This window comes from Nyctereutes procyonoides, unplaced genomic scaffold, assembly GCF_905146905.1.
Source record: "Nyctereutes procyonoides isolate TBG_1078 unplaced genomic scaffold, NYPRO_anot_genome, whole genome shotgun sequence".
NCBI lineage: Eukaryota > Metazoa > Chordata > Mammalia > Carnivora > Canidae > Nyctereutes > Nyctereutes procyonoides.
Genome location: NW_026575047.1, coordinates 38,757,826 through 38,779,633, shown reverse-complemented (window position 1 = coordinate 38,779,633; position 21,808 = coordinate 38,757,826). Strand labels below are relative to the sequence as shown.

Genomic DNA, 21,808 nt, shown 5'->3' with positions numbered 1-21,808 from the left:
AAAATTGGAAACTTATACACTGTTGTAGGAATTAAAAATGATACAGCCTCTGTGGAATACAGTAGGTAGGCTCATTGAAAAATTAAAACTAGAATTACCATGAGCCAGAAATTCCACTTCTGAGTATATACCCAAAAGAACTGGAAACAGGGTCTCAAAGAAATATCTGCCCTATGTTCACAGCAGCATTATTCACAGTAGCTAAAACATGGAAGCAATCCAGTGATGGGGGAACACAGGGATAGCTGAGGACAAAGCACAAGCCTGGGGCAGCACATTGACAAGTCCTTGAAACAGACAGAGGGACATTCCTCTACTCTATGGACTCAAATGCCTCAATGTTAATACTTTGCTAAGAGCAAAAGGCAATCTCAGCCTGACTCCCAGGATCCTCTAAGTCTACTTTAACATATAAAAATTCCTTTAGAAATTTCCTTTATCTCTACCCCCCAAGATACTTGTTGGCGATCATCCCCCAAGCATATGGCTCACGGATACACATCTGAAGGGTCTCATGACTCAGGTTTTATTAGATGGTAAAAGTGACCTTGCCCCAACAAGAGCTAACCTCCTCAAGGTCCTGGAAACTTTGCTTCCAAAATTCCTTAGAGAGTACCTATCCCCAAACCCCTCCCAACTCCCACAGGCCTGGGGCAGCAGCTCTTCCTGTTCATGGGTCCTGTCCCCATGCTTTAATAAAACCACCATTTTGCACCAAAGACGTCTCAAGAATTCTTTGTTGGTTGTTGGCTCCGGACCTCACCCCACCAAACCTCACCTGTATTTCAAAACTTCATCACATGCATCCATCAACTGATGAGTGGATAAACAAAATGTGGTAAGTGTATGCAATGAATATTATTCAGGCCTGAAAAGGAAGGAAATTCTGCAATCTGCTACAACATAGATGAACCTTGAGGACATCATGCTAAGTAACTAAGCTACTGACAAAAAGATCATGTTTGACTCCACTTATATGAGGCACTCAGAGTAGTCAAAATCAGAAAGTTGGAAGGTATGACGCTGGTGGCCAGGGGGATTGGGGAGTTACTGTTTAACATGTAAAAAGTTTTGTTTTGTTTTTATTTGACAGAGAGTGAGCAAGAGTACAAGCCAGGGCAGGTGGAATAGAGAGAGAGGGAGAAACAGGACCCCCGATAGCAGGGAGCCTGATGTGGGCTCGATCTCAGGATCATGACCTGAATTGATGGCACATGCTTCACCAACTGAGCCACCCAGGTGCTCCTAACAGAAAGTTTTACAAGATGAATTCCCTTAAGACGCCTGGGTGGCTCAGCGGTTTAGCGCCTGCCTTCAGCCCAAGGCCTGATCCAGGAGTCCCGGGATTGTATCCAGCATCAGGCTCCCTGCATGGGGCCTGCTTCTCCCTCTGCCTGTGTCACTGCCTCTCTCTCTCTCTCTCTCTCTTTCATGAATAAGTAAACTAAAAAAAAAAAAAAAAAGAATTATTACAGGGGTCAATGGGAGTGTTGGCTGTACAACAATGTAAATTTATTTGATACTACTGATATACATACTTAAGAATGGTTAAGATGGTACATTGTTATGTATATTTTAACTCCAGAAAAAATGACCATCAAAAAAATAACATATAATGAGGTATATTCACACCACTGAATATTGCATTAAGTAAAAATGAATGAACTGCAGGGCACAGCATAAGTGGATCATATAGTGCTGAATGAAAAAGTGCCACAAAGGAGCATAAACAGAATGATGCCATTTACATAAAGTTGAAAGCAAACTAAAGTCTACTGAATACGGATGCATACAAGGGTGATAAAATTCCAAGTGAAAATAGGTAAGGAAGGATGACAACGATGACCCCTGCTGGTCCCCAATCTTGGCATGACCTCAATTACCTTGGGTTGGGAGGGGTGATTTAAAACCTACCCTCATCTGGGCCCCCCACCCAGAGGTTCGGATTTCACTATGTCTGCAGGGCTGGCCTTGGGCCTTCCCTTCCAAAGCTTCAACAGGAAGACAGAACTGAAGATGAAGATGCACCTCTAAGGTGAGGCAAGAGGGCTGTGATTGGGAGGGGCAAATGCATGGCCACTGGGGTGCTCTCAGTGGTTTCCTTGGCTGGGGTGGGAGTGTCACTGGTGTTAAATGTTTAAGTTACTGTATTATACATTTGTGTTACGCCCTAGCTGTAGAAGTCAGCTCCCCTCTTTCTCCACAGCATACACGTAGGTGTTCCAGGGCCCACAGCTCACAGCCCTTACTTGGAGTTGCTTGTCTACAAAGTATTCCACACGGCAGGGCCGATCCAAGCTTGTTGTGTCCTTGTGGCCAAGCTGTCCATATTTACCTAAAGTGAAACAAGCCCCTTGGCCATCCTCCCCAAAGGCCCCGGGAGCTTCTCCCCTCCAGGAAGGAAATTCAGCCCATCAACCAAAGTGCAGGGCTTAAGCCACCCCTCTGCTAGTGTCTGCTCTGGAAACTCAGGAGACCAGCACCACCGAGTCCTCATGGAGGCAAATGCCACCACCCACTCCAGGCAAGATACTCTTACAGGTTCTCTGCTCCTAATTCCAGACACTCAGAGATTTTTTTTCTACCCAGTGCCAGACCAACAGATGTGTCATAAATGCTGCCTTATTATTCCCTTAAGACAATTTTTTAGAAAGATAAATGGGAAGTAGTAGTATCTATTTCTCTCCTGTGTGGTTGCTGACCTTTGGTGTACTTAGATCTGTTCTAGACAAGGGAATACACAGCATTTCCGTCCCAGACTTGCCAGTGGTCAGACCCAGGCCCCAGCTTCCACCAGGCCCCTTCCTCTCCAGGTCTGAGCATCATACAAGCAAACCTTCTACTTACCCCAACCCCAGGTGTAGAGCTCCCCAGTTCCTAAAACCAGAAGGACAGGAAGGGGCTGTCATAAGGCGTTTGTCTAGCAGGCCTGCCATAACCCATAGCCAGCACCTTTTAAGTGTCCTGAGCCCTGCTGGCTCAGCACCACATACTGTCTAACAACTGATCACATCCGGGTAAAGGATCCAGATGCAGAAAGTTGACCTTCCTGTATGCCAACTGATTGGCCTGCATCTCCCAGCTACCAAGTTCGGGAGTCTGAGAAGCTGGACTGGGCAGGCCCCGGCATCAGAAGAAGCAAATACTAGCCTCCCTGCAGGAGAGACCTTCAGGGCCTAACAGCTAGGGAGCTACTGTGAGAGCCCCACTGGGGCTGGGCTGAGGGAGGCGGCTGAGGGAGGCGGCTGCTTATACTTGTCAAAGTCACAAAAGAACTTTTTAAGGTAATCACACTCTTCTCTGCAGCACCAGCCCAGGAATGGGGTGAAGGGACTCCTGCTCCATAGTGAGCCAGCCCGCCTGGCCCCACTCACCGGTTACCACCGCTGTGTGCCGGGATCCACAGCTGGCCTTGACTGCATCTGCGCCCAGGGGAAGATCCAGTAAAGCTGGGAAGGGCTGGATGGCTATGAAGGGGGCCGGGGCTCCATCCTCACCCCTGGCTGTTCTCTTCACTTCAGAGCCATCTTCGTTCAGTCCACTGGCTTCAGAGAAGCAGTAGTGAGGATGACAGTGACTGGTAACACGGAGCCCCGGCCAACACCTTAGCCACACAGTAACTCATCCCGCACAACAGTGGTGTCCAGTCCAAGATGACACTTCCCACCGGCATCAGCCCTGCCGTACTCCCATCCATCCCCACAGCCCAGAGTGCTGCGGTGGGTCCTGGGGTCCCAAAGATGTCACACGCCCCTTCAAAGCACTATAAGGTCTCAGGCCATCATATGGCCAGGAGTCAGGAAGGGCAGAAACACGTGTAGAACTGCCTCTCACCTTCCCTCGGAATCGTCTTTGTATCCTCTGCCAGGCTCCTGGAGGGCAGGGCCAGCTGCCCTGATTCGTTCCAGCCCCAGATATAAATATCCCCAGTCTCTGAAAAAAAGAGAAAAGGGACCCATTAAACAGACCATGAACAGCACCCCCACTGTCCTAAGCCCCTGGATCCATCCAAAGGCCCGTAGACCCACTAGCTCCCTAGGGACAACTAATGCCCGCTCTGTCCAGGTCAGTGGCCGCAGGCCCCCGCAGCTTTCTTGTCTCATAGGTTCCCTTTTCCCTCCAGTGCCTTCCGTCATCCTCTTTTTTAAACCAAATTTCTCGGACCTTCCCCTCCAGTTTCACTTTTTCCTTCTGTGGATAAATTGCCCCCTCCCCACCTCCCACGAGTGAACCGGCCTAACACCATCTTGGACAAACCTGCCATGACCACAGCTCTGAGACCTGAATGAAGCCTTCTTCAGTCAGAGACTGAATGAAGAAAGAACAACCCCCAGACATACCTCCTTTTTTAAAAACCACACACATAATAGCCCTTAGCATCCTCAGGGCATAAGATCCTGGGATCAGGAGATGGGAGTGACACAGAACTGCTCCCATTCTCCTCCTGCGTGGTTACTACCCCCCCCCCCCACCTCCTGCCCCAAGGACTCCCAGCCTACAGGACTATAAAGGCAGGTCTGAGGGAGGGAGGTGCAGGCACAGGTGTCAGGCTACATGTGGTTTTTGTATTTGTCTCCAGCTCCTTTGGAGAGCGTTTTGCATCAACTTCCCTTTCACGGCACACCCACCACACACTTCAGAAATGTACCCCCAGAAGTTCCTAAAGGCCTCCCTTTCAAGCCCACTGAGCCCACGACACCCCTTTCCTCAGGATCCCTCACTGGTCCATTTGAAGGCCCCTTCTAGCAGCTCTCAGCTTCCTTGCCTTGCACAACACTACATTTTGTTGGTTGGAGCAACGGTTCTCACGCAAAAATTCACTAATGACAGTAACTACTTTTTATCAAGTGTTTACTTTATGCCTGTGTTTTAAGCACTTTTCAAATAAAATCATTTAATTCTCCGAAGAACCCTACAGAGGGTTGTGGGAGGTTGTTTTACTCATGAGAAAACAGGAGGCACCGGGGAGGTTACATGCTTGGTCCAACCTGAGGGGCCAAGTGAGGATTTGAACCTTAAGAGTCTGCTCTGAAACGTCTGTGCTCCAAACACTACAGCAAACTTAAGACTTCACATTTCTTCCAACCTCGAGTGTGAGACTTCCCATCTGGCTCTCTTTAACCTTCTCCTCCCTTTCCTCCCTGTGGTTTTCAAGTCTGGCTGCCAACCCAGGTCCAATACGGAGGCTGGGGGGTGGGGGTGGTGCAGGCACACCTGTTTATAAAGCTGCCCCCCCACCTCCCCCCTTGCGGCATAGAAGTGGCAGCCAGAGCCCCAGCCACAGGCCCTCCGAAGACCCTCTGCTCCCAGCCCCAGCCCCAGCCAGCAGACTGGAAGCAGCCGCAGCTGGGTGGCCTGTGGGGACTGGTGACTAGATGCCAAGTGAAGGTCGGCATTCCGGGCTCACCCTCACCACCAGCCCCCTCCTGCGGCAGCTGAGTGTCCTGTGTGAGCCACACGTCCCTGCCACCTGCCCCACTGCACCCTTTCTTCTCGGTTCTCCTGGGCTCAGCTGCCCTCACCCCTTCAAGCGCCCTTGCGGAGTGTTTTAGAGCCTGGGCTGGAGGCCGAGGGTGGGACAGTAGGGAGCCCTCGGCGGAAGACGGCAGACAGCGAAGTGCCGTGGGAGTGGGTACCGGCCGGGCTGGTTGACGTGAGGTGAACCTGGAAGGAGGCCCGGCTAGGCTCCCTGCCACCAGGAGGGGAGAAGGGAGGAGGCTTGGGGCCTAGGAGGCCAAGGGTTTGTCCGCAGGGGCACGCGATCACTCACCGCTCACACACACCGAGTGCCAGCCGCCGGCGGCCACCTCCGCCACGGGGAGGCCCTGCAGCGCCTCCAGCAGCCTCGGCTCCGGCTCGGCCTCCAGACTCCCGTGGCCCAGCTGTCCGTGCCTGAGCGAGGGAGGCCCCAGCACGTCTCCCTCCGGCCTCCCCCGGGCGGTCCTCTCGCCCGCCCCCTCGGCGCCACGTTACCGGCCGGCCCCAGCCCTCCCCACCCCCTCACCTGCCCTGGCCCCAGGAGAACACCTGGCCCGCCTCGTCCAGCAGCAGCGCGTGCTCGGCGCCCAGCTCCAGCCGGCGCGCCCGCAGCTCCGGGGCCAGAGCGCGGCAGAAGGGCGGCCGCGGGCTCACGTAGGCGCGCGCGCCGGGCAGCAGGGGCAGCAGGGGCAGCGCGCCCGCCGGGGGCTCGCCGCGCGCCGCGTCTTCCGCCTCGGCCTCCGGCCCCAGGGCGCGGGCCCACAGGGGCTCCCCGCGCATCGCCGAAGCCGGCGCCCAGGCCTGCAGCTCCGGCCCGGCCCCGCGCCCCGGCCCCGCGCGCAGCACCACGAGGAGCGTCTCCGAGGCCCACGCGTCACTGCAGCCGCCCGCCGCGCCGCCCGCCGCGCCCGACAGCCGGACCTGGCCTCCACCTGCGGGGCGGGGGGGCGGAGAGCGGGCTGGGGAGCGGGCGCGCCTGGCACGCGGGGCCCGGGGCGGAGGAGGGCCGGAGGGGGGCGCTCACGGGTCACGAGGGCGGTGTAGCTCCAACTGGCACTCACGCGGCGGACGTCGGCGCCGGAGCCGGGGGTCTGCAGCGGCTCGGGGCTGAGCACTTGGCGCCCGCGCCCGGAGCCCGGCGCCTGCCCGAAGCCGCAGAAACCGAAGCCGAACCAGGACCCGCGGCGCTCCTCGGCCATGCCCGGGCCGCGCGCTCTGCTGGCTGCCACCTGAACGGGGCGGGGGGCGGGGGCAGGGTTAGGCATCCCACCAGACTCAGGACGAGTCTGGGCTGCCTAAACGGGGGCATCTGCCCCGTCCTCCCTCGGACTCAGGCAAGCTCCTTGGTCCACAGAGGAGGCGCCGGCTGGGTAAGCCGCCCTGCCCTCAGCCGCCGTCCTAGGATTTGAGCCCCTCCAGCTCCCCGTGTCAGGCACGTTATCTCAGGTCATCTGGGGAACCGGGATTACCCCCATTTGGCAGAGAGCACTCCCAGAGAAAGTAACCCTTATGCCATCACACTACTTAGGTCCAAGAGGGGCGGGGGGCTGAAATCTGGGCCACCGACTCCACGTACAGTGCTCTTCCCTCCCGCGCAAAGCAGAGCGTTTGGGAGCCAGGGGCCGGGCGGGGTCCACGTTTTTGCCTCTGCAGGTGGTGGTGCCTGTGTCCTTGGTCCGGTCACTTAAGCTCTGAGTCCTGTTCACGTCGTTCAGTGCTGCAAAGGCTGGGGAGAGGGGAGGGGGCCGTCTACTCTGTAGAACCGCGTGCAGCAGAGGGAAGCAGACGGTTCACACACCGGCGCACAGCGCGAGAGGCGCGAGGTGAGTGCTGCCTTGTGAAAGCCAGCACCTAGAGTTGATTTTTAAAAGTCCGATGGGACTTACTGGTTTTCAAGGGACCTCACCTAATCATCGATTCGTTCTACAAGCATTTGTCGATGCCGTACCGTCTGTCCCCCCGGGGCTCACACATAAATGGGGAGACAAATGCACAGCCCAGTGGCTACAAAAGCAACGCCGCTTTCTCCGTGCAGCGTCCGGCTTTGAAGTCAGACACGGGGTCCCTCCTGCGGCCAAGGAGCCGTGACCGAGATCTGGGCTCCTAACCCCTTTCGCGTCGGGTCCCAACCCCAGGGGCCCTCTGACCTTGACCCTGTGCCCTCTACCCTCCTCGGGCAGCTGCTCCAGACGGGTAGTCACGAAGGAGGAAAAGCGGGGACGCGGAGCAGCGGCCCAGGAATCGGCGGGAGGCCGCCGCGGAGTAAAGATTTGCAGAGCCGCGCCGGGTGCCAGGCGCCCATTTGCTGCTGCGGCCCGCCCTGGGCCAATCGCCCGCGAGGGCGGTGACGTCACCGCTCGGGGCGGGGGGGGGGGGCGCAGGGCCGTGCTCAGCAGGGTGCCCGCAGCTCCGCCGCGGCCTCTCCCGCCCGAGCTCAGTCGAGCCGGCCCCGGGGCGTGGGCTGGGCCGCTGCAGCCTCGGCCGTGAGGTAACCTCCGGTGGGCGCGGGCCCGAAGCAGGGCTTGGACCGGACGTGGCCGCGGAGCTTGGGTTGGAATCCGAGCCGCACGGCTGGCGAGGAGCGACTGCGGAGAGACGAGCACCCCGCCGTCCCCCGCAGCCCGCGACGGCCGCAGCTCACGACCCACACTGGGGGCCGATGCCCAACCGGAAGCCGCCGTGCTAGGCGGGCCGGTCGGCGAGTCTGGCCTTCCATTGGCTCGGGACCTGTCACGCGTGCCCGCGAGCCAATGAACTTCGACCTGGGCTCCGCGAGCGAAGGCCCGCCTCCCGGCCCCGGCCCTGGGCGGTGGGGGAGCTCGCGCTCTCGCCTGGCTGCGCTACGGAGGCTTTCCGTGAGGGAAGGGAAAGCCCTGGCACACCAGCCTCAAACGCAGGGCACCGCCTGAGTGGAGGCCACTGGGAACTCTCATATGAAGATGAAAGTAGGGGCGCCGGGGAGGCCCAGCCCCTTGGGAGCCGGCCTTCCGCCCAGGTCATGAACCCAGGTCCCGGATATCAAGCCCCGCATCGGGCTCCCTGCAGGGCGGGGAGCCTGCTACTCCCTCTCCGCCAGTGCCCCTGCTTGTGCTCGCTCTCCCAAATAAAATCTTAAAAAAAAAAGGCGAACCAGCATCTAGGAGTCCAAACCCATTTATTCCCATGCGACTGAATAGATTATTAGCTTCCTAGGTTTACCCCTGATCCTCCAACAGAAGTAAAAGCACTCAGCAGGCTCCAGGGTGAGGAATCCATTGGATTCCTTCTGTAGAGGTGGCTGTGCTGTGCTGTATAGCTCTGCTGTGCACTCAGGCCCGGCTCCTGCTCCAGAGCACGGACCGTGGGAAATGCTCCTGCCTAGGGACAGGGTGTCCTGCTCACAGGCTTAGGCGAAGCTCCTATAGCTGGTGAGAGTGCGTGATGGGCCCTTCCCAATGCTGGGAATGCACAGGGACATTAGGATGCACCTTCCCTGTTCCCAGCTGTCTACGGTGGTACAGGAGGGGGTCCTGCTGTGTGAGGCTGGAGGCAGTGCTGGCAGAGCAGGGCCGTGACTGACCATGGTCCCGGGTTCAGCAGAGGACACTTAGGGGCAGCTACGGGGGAGAGGCCAGTGTTCAGCAGCCCAGTGCCTGGTAGCCAAAGCTCTTTAAGTCCTCACTCCTCTTGCTAGCGTGTGCATGAGGCAGCCCCTCCCTCTCCGTCCTGGTTGGGTTTGATGAGCCCGTATTCCACCGCTTTCGCCAGGCAAGCCGCAGCAGCTCTTGTGACAGGGCTCTCCTTGCCCTTAGCCAGCACTGACAGGATCTCCAGCACCTCGCTCTCCATGAGGGTGCCGGCAATTTCCTTGGAGGCCTCCACCATGTTCAGTGCCACCACCGTGCCCCGGTGTTGCAGCTCCTGGTTGGGGCTCAGAAGCAAGGCTTGCAGGATCTCCAGCCAGTGTGTAGTCTGTGGGTTAACAGAGCAGTGTCACCACTGAGCAACAGGCTCAGACCTGGCAGGAACACACTCGTGTGCCCTGGGATGCTCCCACCCCCCAGCCGCCACTGTGCAGGGAGTTCCCGGCCCATGTCCCCTCCTCCACCGAGAAAAGGCACTGACCACTTCGGGGATGCGGCTGCAGAGTGAGGGTCGCATGGAGGTGAGCATGGCCAGGCCCCCAGCAGCCGCCCGCCGCAGCAGCTCATCATCCTCTCCACTGTACAGCACCAACAGCTTCAGCCGGTCGTTGCCCTTAGCTTCAAAGAGGTCCTGTACCTGTGGCCAGATGAGGGGAGGGGACTGGGTGAGCTGTGGCACAGCCGGGCGGGGCACAGGTACTTCTGTGCGCCTGCCCATCACGACCACTCGCCCTCACCTCCTTGCTCATAGCTAGGTTACACATGCACTCCGTGGCTGCCCGGCGGATCATCTCGTGCTCCTCGAACATATAGCCCTCAATCATCGGCACAGCCTTCTCCTTCAGGATCTTCTGCCTGCAGGGCCAGGGTGGAAAGGCAGCACCTCAGAGCTCCTGCGTCCACCCCCTACCCTGCATCCCCACACAATCGAGCCCCATGTCAAGGAGCCCTCCGGCAGCAACCAAAGACCCTCCAGTACCAGGTAAGAAGTACAGCGGTTTGCAGCAGGCCTAGGAGATAGCACGGGACTGTGGGAAATGCTCTAGGGTAGGAGTTTGGGGACCGGGAGGGCAGGTGACAGTGATGCTAACATGTAACTTTGAAGCACTTACTCTGACACAGGACTTGGTACTGTCTACCTTAATCATCACAGCCCTACGACGAAGGTACAGGTCCACTTACTCTGACTACTTTGCAAATAAGAAACCAAGGCCAAATGGATAAAGAGCCCAGTGTCACCATGAGCACTTGGACACACTCCTGGGAGCCTGGTGCCATGTACTCGGTGCTTCTGCATGTATTTTCTCATTTAACACTCACTACCACTCCTGAAGAAGGTATGATACCCATCCGATCCACAGAGGGGAAACTGAGGCACAGAGCAGCACCTGTTTGCAGTTACACACTAGCAACCAGTGAAGTCAGGGTCTAAAGCCAGGAGGTCTGACTCCAGGGCTTGCACTGTCAGCGTCCCAAGCCTGCCTGCTGTGGACTGCAGTACAAGTCAAATGTCCCGGGCTGTCTCCCTGGCTCTGGGACACAGGGAAATCCCTGTGAGCCTCAAATCAAGCAGGGACCAAAAGGTGATCTTCACACTGTAAAGCACTGTCCTGAGGATGATGATCTAAACCCTCATGCCCTTGCTGCCCTGGTCTTGTGTCCTCAGGGACCTCACCGGAGCCTCTCGCTGATCCCCGCCAGGTTCGTGAGAGCCATGAGTGCCTCGAAGTTCTGCAGGCCTGAGCAGTTGAGGTGCAGCAGGGAGACGAGAGGCCGGACCACCTCATAGATCTGTAATACACCCGCCTGTCAGGGCTCCTCACCCCGGCCCCCCCGAGCCCTGCCAACCCGAAGTTGAGAGGTCACCCTCTCCCCACCCAAGGGCTCAGCAAAGCCACTTCCTGTCAGTCCCAAGAAGGAGCCACCAGCACAGGTCAGAGGGATGGAGAGGCCAGGGCTGGGGCAGCAGGACACGTACCCGCTCACCAGGAAAAGTCATCTCTGGGTTGGAAGTGATGGTGAGCTTGGCAAGAGCCTGGGCTGCCTTTGTTTGCCCCACGTCAGTGCCTTCCAGGGCCAGCGGGAGCAGAGCCTGTGGGGACAAGCCGTCAGTGCCTGATGTAGTCCTAGAGGGTGAGGCCCAAACCACCAGTCCCTGAGTCCTGACAGTGGCATTCTCTCACCTTTCTCCTCCCCAAGGCCTGACGACACTCTCTGTCCAGACTCTCTTCCTCTCTCCCAGGCCTATCCTCAAGCTGCTCAAACTTCTGGAAACACTTACTAGGGGCCAGCCATGGCTTGTGCTGGGCCCTGGGCCACACAGGTCAGTGACACAGGAGAAAGGAGAGCTTAGGATCTTGCTGGACACAAACCCGCCCCCGTTAGCATCACTCATTCAGCAGGAACAGTTCTGCAGGGCCCTCCTGCTATTTTCCGGCCTCACCGCCAGCGCAACAGCCACTGAGTCACCTTTATAGCCCATCAGGAGGGAGTCTGTAAGCCAGCTTACCTTACCCCCACCTTGAGCCACCACAGTGCCACGGTCCTCTACCTCATCCACCAAAGCCAGGAAGACCCTGTGGGGAGAGGGTGCAGGTGGGCATGCAGATACCCTGTGTCTGGACTCAGAGACCGCTAGCAGCTACGTAGGTGGCCCCCCAGCTCCAAGAGGCCCAGAGCCACAGGACAATCCCCTCTGCAGTTACCTCAGCAGCCTCAAGCCTTCAGGGTTAGAGAAGGTCTGGCTGTGCTGAGGCAGGCTCACCTAGAGAGCAGCTCCCGGCAGGAATTGGTCAGCACGGGGCTCTCGGTCTTCACCATGCATGTCATGGCTGACACCACGCCCGCCGCCAGCAGCTTCTTCACCCGAGCCCGCACGAAACCCGGTTTGTCCTGGGAAGGAGGCAGCTAAGCCAAGCGGCCCTGGCTGACCAGACAGGAAAAGGGGGACCCTCCTCATGGCACAAACTGATGGACAGGAGGCTGCTGCAGATGCCCTAGGTCAGGGGTCTGAAAGCCACAGAGGCCCCCATGCCCTCTCGGAGGCTTCCTCACCTTGGGATGCTGCTCAGGCACATGCTGCTTGGCGTACTTGGCCAGCTCCACCATCTTAGGGTCCGGCTCCTCATAATCATAGCTGTTGGTGCAATTCACGAGCGCCGAGGCCACCGCAAAGAGCACTGATCTCTCCTCAGACTGCAGGGTGCAGAGGGGCAGTAAAGGGGTCAGCCGGGGGCAGAGCAGTGTGGGACACGTGCTGCCCAGGCCTCCCACTCTGCCCTCTTTGGAACCAGCTGGGCACCAGGATGGATGTGGCAAGCTCCCAGCACCCCCTGGCCCCAGACCCTGGGAGCTCACCACCCGACCTCCCTGATTCCTCCAAAGATGCTGTTCTGCCCGATGCTGCTACTATCGCCCTAGAGGCCCCTGCCACAGAGTGGCCACGTGGGCTGCTAGCCCTCCTGCCTAGGGGCCACGGAGTCATTGCCCGAGACCTGCCAAAAAAGTCTGGTACATTCTAATCCTAGACTGTTCCCCAATGATGATAGCAACCCACAGGGCTACCCTGCTGAGCTGGAACAAAGCCTTCAGGGCGGCCTCATCCTCCACAAACTCTTCCTTCACATCCGCGTCGAAGGTGAGGTAGGCCAGGCCCTCCACTGCCCAGCGCCGTGTGCCTGTGTCAATCTGGTCATTGCATAGCCACCTAGGAACATGCAGGGTAGGAGACAACCATCAGAACTCGGGGGGGGAGGGGGGAGGCAGGGGGGAGAAAACGCCACAGGTTTAAGCATCCCCTCCACACACGCAGTTCACATGGCAGGATCCAGGAGGGCCTGCCTGGGGGAAATCAGGGTGGCGAGGAGGCCCCATCCTCCACCCAGACCTCCTCTGGAGGCCCAGCTGACAGGTGTGCAGCCACAGCAACACCAAATAACTCACTTTCGACACTGCTTTGCCAGTTTGAGAGTGGAGCCTTCAGCAAACTGCTTCATGCTGAAGTCTGTCCCTCCAGCCGAGCCAAGCTTACACAGGCCCTGGAAAAAGAGGTGAGAACCAGCCATGGGTCTGGAGGGATGAAGGCAGAGCTGGGCTCCTCTATACCTGGTATGGGCTCTCTCCCCAACATTCTGCTGGGCCCTCTGGTGGCCATGCATGGCCCTACCAGGTTCCCACCTAGAGCACAATCGGGGTGGCCATGTGACACACCTCTGGGGGAGACTGGGTGATCCTGGACCCCCCACCCTTCCAGACCTGCACAGGGATTTGCTCTGTTCCTTTTCATGTCATACAAAGAGCTCTTTACAGGTGTGTATAAAGCTAAGACAGCTAAGACGTGTGTGGGGAGGAGACAGGTGCCTCAGGCAAGGCAAGATCCTTCTAGGAGGAGCCCAGGACTAAGCCCCCCTAAGGAGGAGGACCAGCCTTTCCAAGGTGTGTGGCTGCAACAGGCTCACAGAGGCCAACCGGGGCCCAAAGCTCTAGCATCTGGGGCCGCCTGGAGCAGCTGGGCCAACTAGCCTGGCCCAGCCCTCCTCCTCCTGGAGCTTCTCCCACCACCTCTGGTGGGGGCAGCATGTGCTGCCCCACACTCTCGGGGGGACTCTCTGGACAAGCCCATCTCCCTGACTTGACCACGACCCTGTGGGCTCATGCCTCTGGCCTTGACAAGGCCCTGAATACCTCATATTCTCACCAGCGTGTGTTGGAGCCACAGCCTAGGATACCAGCCACCCAATAACACCCCTGCCTGGTGGCCTGCCTGGCCTGGGCCTGCCCTGCTCACCACCAGCGCTCGTATTCGGATGCTGTCTTTCTCGCTGCGCTTGTACAGGTCCTTTAGCAGCGACACGCCGTTGGCGGTGATAAATGAGGCCCGCTTGGCCTTGCCGGCTGCATGGATGAGGGCCTCCACAGCCACTAGCTGCTCCTCCTCCTGCTCAGAGGCACACAGAGAGATCACGCTCTCCATGACGCCACTCAGCTCCAGGGCCCGGTTGCCAGCTTCACAAGGGCCCTGCAGGAGGCAGGACACCGTCTGGATGGCCCGCAGCTTCCCTGCCAGCCCGTGGCCCTCAAACCAGCTCCTGGGGGGCACAGAGTGACAGCTGTCACAGCACAGCCAGCAAAAAGGGACCCTTCTCCCCTCCCTTCCTGTCCACTGGCCAGGCAATTGTGCTCCTTGGGAAGGAACAGCAAGGAAAGCTGCTGCTGGAGCCCCTGGGACATTTCCTTTGGCACTGTTTGCCCATCTTCTCTCTAGGTTTCCGGGCCTCCCCTGATCACATGTCTGACATAGGTTACTCTCACTCACACCACCGTTCATCTCCTTTCCTGTATATATGAAGATCTGTAATTGCTCTGCTTATTTCATGATTTGTCATCAGCCGTAAGCTCCTAAAGGGCAGGACTATCACACAGGGTCAGAACAAATACACAAAGTGCTCAGTACACACAGCACATGCTTGAGGACATTCGTAGTGTTGTAGAGCAATCTAAGAATAAGCATCCCTGGGGAGGCTACTCTGCAAAAAGAAGTGGGCCTTGGGACCACGCTGGTCTCTGTGAGACCTGCCTGCAAACCTTTCACTACTGTCCCTCCCTGAGGAGTGGGAGCCTCAGTCAGTGCCCCTGGCAGTGGGCTGTGGGGCCAACGCCCTTACTTGATATAGTTTTCACAGAGTCGGTGGAAATTCTCCCTCTCGGCATCACACTTCAGGTCATCAAAAAGCTTGTTGAGGAGCACGGAGGCACTCATGCGGCTGTTCGCGGTCACTGCAAGCTCCCCAGGGGGCTCCTGCACAGAGCCCCCCACCTCCAGAATCTTTTTCAGGCCTGAAAAGACACGCTATGATGTGGGCAGCAGGATGTCAGTTCCAACCCCACAGGCAGCGGGAGGAGGTTCCCTGGGAGGAGGGCACGGACACATGGCCACCTGGAACGAGGGTACCGGCATGGAAAATTGCGTGCAGGGCAGTTCCAAGAGCCTGGTTGGCTGATCCCCTGCCTCCAGGGGCAAAAGTGGCATCAGGGAAGGGCCCAGAAATGAGGCCGCACACTGGCTCTGCCCGAGCGGCCAGATGCTCTGGAGCTTTGAGGTTCCTCATGTGTGAAACTGAAGGTGGGAGTAACACCCACGTTTCACAGCATTATGGGGATGCCAAAATATAAGCACCCGATAAGTGTGCTCACAGAGGGGGGACTTGGCCAAACTTTCTCTATTTATCTTTTAAGGGCAAAGAGAAGTGTGAACTGATTAGTATATATGTGTGTGTGCATATATGTATATATTTAATGCTTTTTTTTTTTTTTTTAAGTACTCTGCCCAGTGCAGGGCTTGAACTCACAATCCCATGCATCAAGAGTCACATGTTCCAGGGGTGCATGGATGGCACAATTGGTTAAGTGGCCAACTCTTTATTTTGGCTCCGGTCATGATCTCAGGGTCATGATACGGAGCCTTGCATCATGCTCAGCAGGAAGTCAGCTGGAGATTCTCTCTCCCTCTCCCTCTGGTCCTACCCCACACCCCATGCACATGTGGGCATACACTCTCTCTCTCACTCTCTCAAGTAATAAATATATCTTTTTAAAAAAAGCGGGGGGGCAGCCCGGGTGGCTCAGCGGTTTAGCGCCCGCCTTCAGCCAGGGTCCAATCCTGGAGACCCGGGATCAAGTCCCACGTCGGGCTCCCGGCATGGAGCCTGCTTCTCCCTCTGCCTGTGTCTCTGCCTCTCTCTCTGTCTCTGTGTCTCTCATGAATAAATAAATAAAATCTTTAAATAAATAAAAAAAAAAAAAAAAGAAAAAGAGTTGCATGTTCCACTGACTGAGCCAGCCAGGCATCCCAAGAAGTGTGAATTCATATAGTAAACTTTTCAGTATTTTTCTTGGAGTACAGCACTAATGCACGCTCACTGAAAACCACTTCAGATACAGAAAGCTGATCCAGCCTTCCGGGTAATGTGCTTGCAGGCCTCCCCAATGCGCAAGCATATGCACAAGCTCCTGGCTCAGGGGTCTTAACTCTGTGTCCCTACGGATATAATGCAGGCCGCAGGGTGCACTGCAGGGCAGACACACAGCCAGGTACAGTCACCCAAGCAAGATGTAACATATACGCTCAGCCTCCTTCTCCACCTTTAAAACTGATCACCTACCTTGGTCAATGACCCAGAGGGTGAGGCTATTGTTGGGATCCTTAGGAGACTTTCGGGGCACTGCTTTAATCAGGAGGGTCAGAGCATTGTCACGGCCCTGGCCGGAGACCCCCACCTCAGTCAGGAGCTCCAAGAGGTTGCTGATAAGGATCTTTAGCTCCCGGGCAGGATCTGGCAACAAGAAAACATTAATAAGCCCCACTGTGGCCCAGCCCAACCTGACCCCTGAACTTCCCCAATAGCCCAGGGAGACACAGGAAGGGGAGACTTGCATCCTGGGCTCTGGGCTGGACTCCAGCCTTCCCCGTAGGTACCCTGGCTGCTTTGAATCTAGAGTAAAATACTGTCACCAAGCCATATTCCTGAACAACCTGTGGCGGCAAGTCTGGTTCCCAAAGAGCTGGGTCAACTGGCTCGGCCCCTTACCCTCTATGACCACAACAGCCAAAGGACTACAGTGAGTGCTTCTACTCACCCACGATGATGGCGCCTTCTTTGCCTCTGAAGCCTTTCTTGACGCCTTCCTTGAGGGCATCAAATATAACCTGCAGCAGGTGGCAGGCAGCCAGAGACACTGCTTGGTTTTCCACACCCAGGATGGAGACCACACGCCGAGTTCCCAGCACACTCAGGGTTGCCACTGTCTGGATGGGAGAAATGGGGACAGAGTCTCCAGTTGGCAGAGGGCAGCCACAGAGATCCCTAACCATGGGTTGTGAGTGTGGCCAGAAGGGGAGAATACATTTGAGTGGAAGGACCAGCTCCAAGTGGAATCAAAGTGGGCCTGGCTGAGGGTGTGACCCGGGGTAACGCTAGGATTATTTTGTGGCAAACGCCTCTTAAAGAAACGTTCCAAAAAAAAAAAAAAAAAGAAACGTTCCACAGGAATCCACCACTACCTCCCCTCAGCTCCAGTCAGAGGAGACAAGGAGCACAGGAGCACTGTGGCCCTGGGAGCAGCTGCTTTGGTTCATGTTCCACCAGCAAGGGGCCACTGAAGCCTGGACAAGTTCCGTGGCTACAGGTCCAAGGATACCCGGTTCCTTTCCAATGCCCATCCTGAGATTCTGTCTGCAGTTTAGGGATGGGGACAAGCATGGAACAACAAGGCCTCTCTACCCCATTTTGAAGCCGGATATCCCAGAGGCTCACACTGGGAGTGGCAGGAAGGCTGAAGGAGGTGGAGGGAAGTCACATGGCTTTATCATTCTCAGTCCTGGGAGACCCAGAAAGAGAGCCTGAGTTTGGCCTCAAGAGCTTTCACATAATATCCCATGGCTCCATCCCTGATCTAGGAATCATGGGCACCTCCAAAAGGAACCAAGGGTTGAGTCCCTATCCCCTGAATCCAGCCAGCTTAGGCAAGAGCTAGGGCCCAGACTTTGCCAGGGAAGGACTGTTCTTGTGCCAAAAGTCGGTGGTGAATATGCCCCATCTGTGCTAAGAGCCAGTTTGGGGCCAAGCCCCATATATCTGGTCCTGTCTCAACAGTACAGATGCTGTGGGTGACATCCCTGACCACCTCACTGGCTGGAGGACACCCCTGCAGGGGATATACCAGTTTGATGGTTAGGGAATGACAGGGGCCCTTTCCCTTGCAACAACTTGTTTTTTACTGTATAGACAATGAGTGAGTCCGAACGAGGTGTGTCTGAGGCAGCTCCAGGAAAGCCTGGCTCCAGCCTACTTTACCTAAAGCAAGGGCTCAAGGTGTCAGTGGGCTGCTTTTGCTTTTTATAGGTCCCAGTTCATCCCAAAATCATGTTGGGGTGTTTATGAGCCATTTTAAGTTTTCTTCTCTTGTTACATGTCTCCTATGCTCTGCCTTTGGTTTTTCTGGGAACATGGCGGGGGAGGGTGGGTAGAAGGGAGGATGGAGGGATGGACGGAGGTAGTAAGCAGACCCTCTGCCCCACCTACTCGGGACTGGTGCTCGGAGCAAATGCCGACCAGGGTGCGCAGAGCTGCCAGCATCAGGTCAGCCTCCCCAGTGTCCAGCAGGCGTTGCAAGAGCTGAACTCCATTGCTCCGGAAGATCTTCTCAGCCCCAGCATCCTCCCGGGCCAGCACCACCAGGTTCTGGGAAGCCTATCAAAGGAAGTGCCCTATGATGTGGATACAGCACACAGCACAGGCCAGGGCAAGCAGCGCCTCCGAGCTCTGGACCTCATTGCTTCCATCTGGCAGCTGAGTGACCCTGGTCATAAATTTAACTTCTCTGAACTTCGGTTTCCTCCAGTAAGTACATAAAAGGACACACACAGGCCCCAGGCCCTGTAAGTTCTCGTTCAGGCTATGGGCAGCTGCTGCTGAGCGGCTCGTAGGCCAACGCCAGGTCACTGGGACAGCACCTCAGAGGGAGCTGCGGTGGGGGTTCTGCTCCCCGACTCACTCTGTCCAGACCTGTACCTTTTGTTTCTTCTCAGTGCCTTTCTCTTGTGGGTCCAACAGTATCTGAAACATCTGTTCCACTTTGGCATCCGTTGAGGACATGTATCGCACCTACGACAAACCAGCAAGGCGTGGAAGAGGTTGCTCTTTCAGCCATAGGCAGCACATACTTATTTGCTCTCTTCTGCTCCTCCTAGGGCCTTGCTCCTGTCTCTGAGAGGCACAGCTAGGAAATCTGGGCTTTGGGCTCACACCACGCTACCCTGGGCAGGAAGAGACTTGCCTGGCAGCTTCACCCAAACTTCCTGGGGCTGTTTTCCTTTCGGAGCTACTTCCTGCTTGGGCAGCAGGGGTAGTGCCAGTCAGAAGGGAAGGCACCCTGTTAGCCATGGGGCCACCCCCTCCCAGCAGCACCATCTATGTTGTGGCAGCATGGGTGCTCTGCCAATGTCACTCAACCAAGCATTGACACCTGCAGCAAAAGAGCCAGCAACTCATGGGGTAGTTCCTAATGCCACCTGGAGCTCCAGAATTCTCTTTCTGACAACTTTTAAAAATCATCTGATTGAGCAAGATTGTCCTAGGCCCTCTCCCTCCCCAGTGTCCAGGGCATATACCCATGGGCACATACCCAGCACAAGTGCCAACTCCCTGCTTCCCCCATTGCATCCATGACAAATCAGTCATGCATGCAACATTCTGCTAGGCCCACCAACTTGCTTCCTAAGCCTTCTCAACACAGGGCTCTAGGTAGCTCCTGCTGATCACACTGAGCTGGCATGGAGAGGAAACGATTTGCTTTCCTGGGTTTCAACCTTTCAGTTAGGTGTTTCCCATCCTACTACCTGCTTTCACTGTGCGAGCACTGTAACATCACATGATCTGTTTAATTCAAGCTCGGCTGTGGTTCAGGATGGGCTTTACGTTCTTTTCTCCTAAAGGAACTTTTAAATATATGCACTATGCAAACAATGTCTCTTTCTATAATACAAAGTTAAGAGATGAACAATGTCTCTGTCTATAACGTGAAGTTAAGAGATGAAGCAAAACCTCTTTGAAAAACTCTATCAATCCCACTCCTTTCCCCAGGGGTCACACTGTTACCATTTTGATGCTGTATCTTTGAAAGTACCTTTCTTCATATTTACACACCCAAGTGGGCCCACAGAAGAAACGTGGTACTGTTCTGAGGATGTACTCGGGGTATTGTTTCAACATTAATGCTATCCTGCTATATGTATTACAGCATACTTGGCTTTTTTTTTCATTTAAGGACTATTCTCTCTCTGCATCTGTACACATGTATCTACCTATTCTCAGTAACTACAACATAGGAGTCTACAGCAAAGGTAGCACCTGATTTATTTGGCCATTCTCCTATTGCTGGGCAGTCAAATAAGTTCCAACTTTTCATTACAACAAACAAGGCTGAAATAAACATACACACACCTGCTTGTGTACATGAGCAAGGCTTCTCCAGGAGAGATAGCAAGAAGTAAACGTACTGGATTCACAGGACACGCTCATTTAAAATTTTAAGAGATACATTAAAGTGCTCCCTGGAGAAGCTGTACCAATATATGCCAACTCCAGCAGTCACAATCGAGCCCACCACTTAAGCATCTGGCTCCCTACTTTTGGCAAAGTGTGCAAACTTGAAAAGTTTGCCAAACGAACCACCTTGCTATTATTTTCATTTGCTTCTCCCTAACTACCAGCAAGGCTGAGCATCATTCCATAGGCTTGTGTGCCATCAGTAACTCCTGCGTTTACACCCTTTGCCCAAATCCATATACCAGTGTTCCTCTATCACCCGTCAATGCCTCTCTCTCTCTCTCTCTCATTCACATACCTTCTCCTGAATCTGGCCCCCAATGTTCCTCAGGGCCTCCTGGAAAACTTTGTTCTTGGGCTCCAGGCTCACACATCTCTGCAGGTCAAGGACAGCCTGGTCAAGGCGGCCCAACTTCTCTAGGGCTTGGCTGCGCCGGTAAAGTGCTTTGACGTCCCCTCCGTCCTTTTCAATGGCTGAGCACAAATGGGAGCTCTGTCAGTACCCATGAGGCCACTGTCTTCAGGCAAGAGCAGTAGTAGGGAAAGGTCTCGAGGGCCCAAGGAAGGAGGGGGGACAGATGTGGGGCTCAGTATTCCAGCCTCAGAAAAGGTGAGGGTAGCTGCAGAGAAGGAAAGGCCCAAGAAGTGGGAAAGAAAGCAGGCAGAGGTGTTTTAAGGGCCACAGGGAAAGGAGAATGTGAAGGTGCAGAGGTCCCGCAGTCCTCACCCACCACCACTAGAAGCCCCATGCCTCCCGGTCCACCACAGTCCCCTACCTTTGGATGCCTCGGTTTCTGCTTTGTCGTAATCTTCCTGTAAGAAAAGGAAAAAAGGAGCTTGAGAGGCTGGTCCTTTCCTTTTCAGGGCATTAGCTGGGCAGCAGGGCTGCTCTCAGAAGCCACTCTTTTTCCCACCACCGCGAGGTCCACAAGACATCAGAAAAGTGTCGGTGGCCTGGGAAGGTGAATGGCCCAGCCGGGGCCCAAGCAGCAGCCAGACGGGCAAACCGGGCCCGGGCAGGGGACAGGCAGAGCAGCCGGCTCCCTCACCAGCTTGAGGTGGCAGGCGGCCCGGTTTCGGTGCAGAATGGCCTGGTCCTGGGGCGTCGCGCCCAGACCCAGGGCCTGAGTGTAGACCGTCAGGGCGCCCTCGTAGTCTCCGCATTTGAACAGCTCGTTGCCCTCCTTGCGCAACTGCTCCACCGCACTGGCCTGTGGAGGGAACGGGTGGAAATGTCGGGGTGGGCTCAGGCCAGGGCCGGGGAGCTGGGGGAGAGGAGCCGGGGGTCAGGGGCAAGTCCCATGGAGCCGGGGAATGGTCAGAGCAGGCGGGAAGCGGAGATGGGACGGGAGGATGGGTACGCACCCCGGGGGCGGCCGGCCGGGGCACGGGGGCGCCTGGACCACTCACAGTCATTGCGGGGCGGGAGTCCACGGCGCGCGCAGGCGCAGTCTCTGGGGCGGAGTGGGACGAAGCTCAGGAATCCGGCGTCGGCTGCCCCGCCCCGGCCCGCGTCAGAGGCGGAGGCAAAGAAGGGGCGGGGCAAAGGCGAGAGGCGCCGGTGGGCGGAGCTCCGATGGGCGGAGCTCCGGCTGGCGGCAC

General features: G+C 56.3%; 2 protein-coding genes across 6 annotated transcripts; both read right to left on the bottom strand.

Annotated features, from left to right (window-relative positions):
* Window positions 1-1,490: 1,490 nt before the first annotated feature.
* Window positions 1,491-8,161, bottom strand: RCCD1 (RCC1 domain containing 1). 4 transcript variants are annotated; one of them, XM_055326267.1, is made up of 9 exons: window positions 7,626-8,158; window positions 7,055-7,204; window positions 6,503-6,707; window positions 6,005-6,410; window positions 5,771-5,892; window positions 3,835-3,933; window positions 3,375-3,545; window positions 2,848-2,877; window positions 1,491-2,335 (listed from the first exon to the last, which is right to left on the bottom strand). In XM_055326267.1, exons 3-9 carry the CDS (start codon window positions 6,675-6,677, stop codon window positions 2,184-2,186), a joined length of 1,155 nt encoding a protein of 384 aa, XP_055182242.1. In that variant the 5' UTR covers window positions 6,678-6,707; window positions 7,055-7,204; window positions 7,626-8,158; the 3' UTR covers window positions 1,491-2,183. The 4 variants fall into 4 exon arrangements, with proteins under 4 accessions (XP_055182242.1, XP_055182244.1, XP_055182243.1 ...); XM_055326269.1 differs by having other exon boundaries at window positions 3,375-3,541; window positions 6,028-6,410; window positions 7,055-8,160; XM_055326268.1 differs by lacking the exon at window positions 7,055-7,204 and having other exon boundaries at window positions 7,626-8,159.
* A 454-nt stretch (window positions 8,162-8,615) lies between these two features.
* On the bottom strand, window positions 8,616-21,695 carry UNC45A (unc-45 myosin chaperone A). Of its 2 annotated transcripts, none has more exons than XM_055326710.1 (20): window positions 21,617-21,695; window positions 21,256-21,417; window positions 20,983-21,019; window positions 20,505-20,680; window positions 18,671-18,763; window positions 18,182-18,349; window positions 16,737-16,905; window positions 16,262-16,432; window positions 14,765-14,936; window positions 13,888-14,188; window positions 13,044-13,138; window positions 12,666-12,807; window positions 12,156-12,296; window positions 11,866-11,993; window positions 11,611-11,677; window positions 11,080-11,193; window positions 10,777-10,892; window positions 9,839-9,956; window positions 9,583-9,738; window positions 8,616-9,429 (listed from the first exon to the last, which is right to left on the bottom strand). In XM_055326710.1, the coding sequence occupies exons 1-20, from the start codon at window positions 21,620-21,622 to the stop codon at window positions 9,148-9,150; spliced, it is 2,814 nt and encodes a 937-aa protein (XP_055182685.1). In that variant the 5' UTR covers window positions 21,623-21,695; the 3' UTR covers window positions 8,616-9,147. The 2 variants fall into 2 exon arrangements, with proteins under 2 accessions (XP_055182685.1, XP_055182684.1); XM_055326709.1 differs by having other exon boundaries at window positions 21,572-21,673.
* Between the last annotated feature and the right edge of the window lie 113 nt (window positions 21,696-21,808).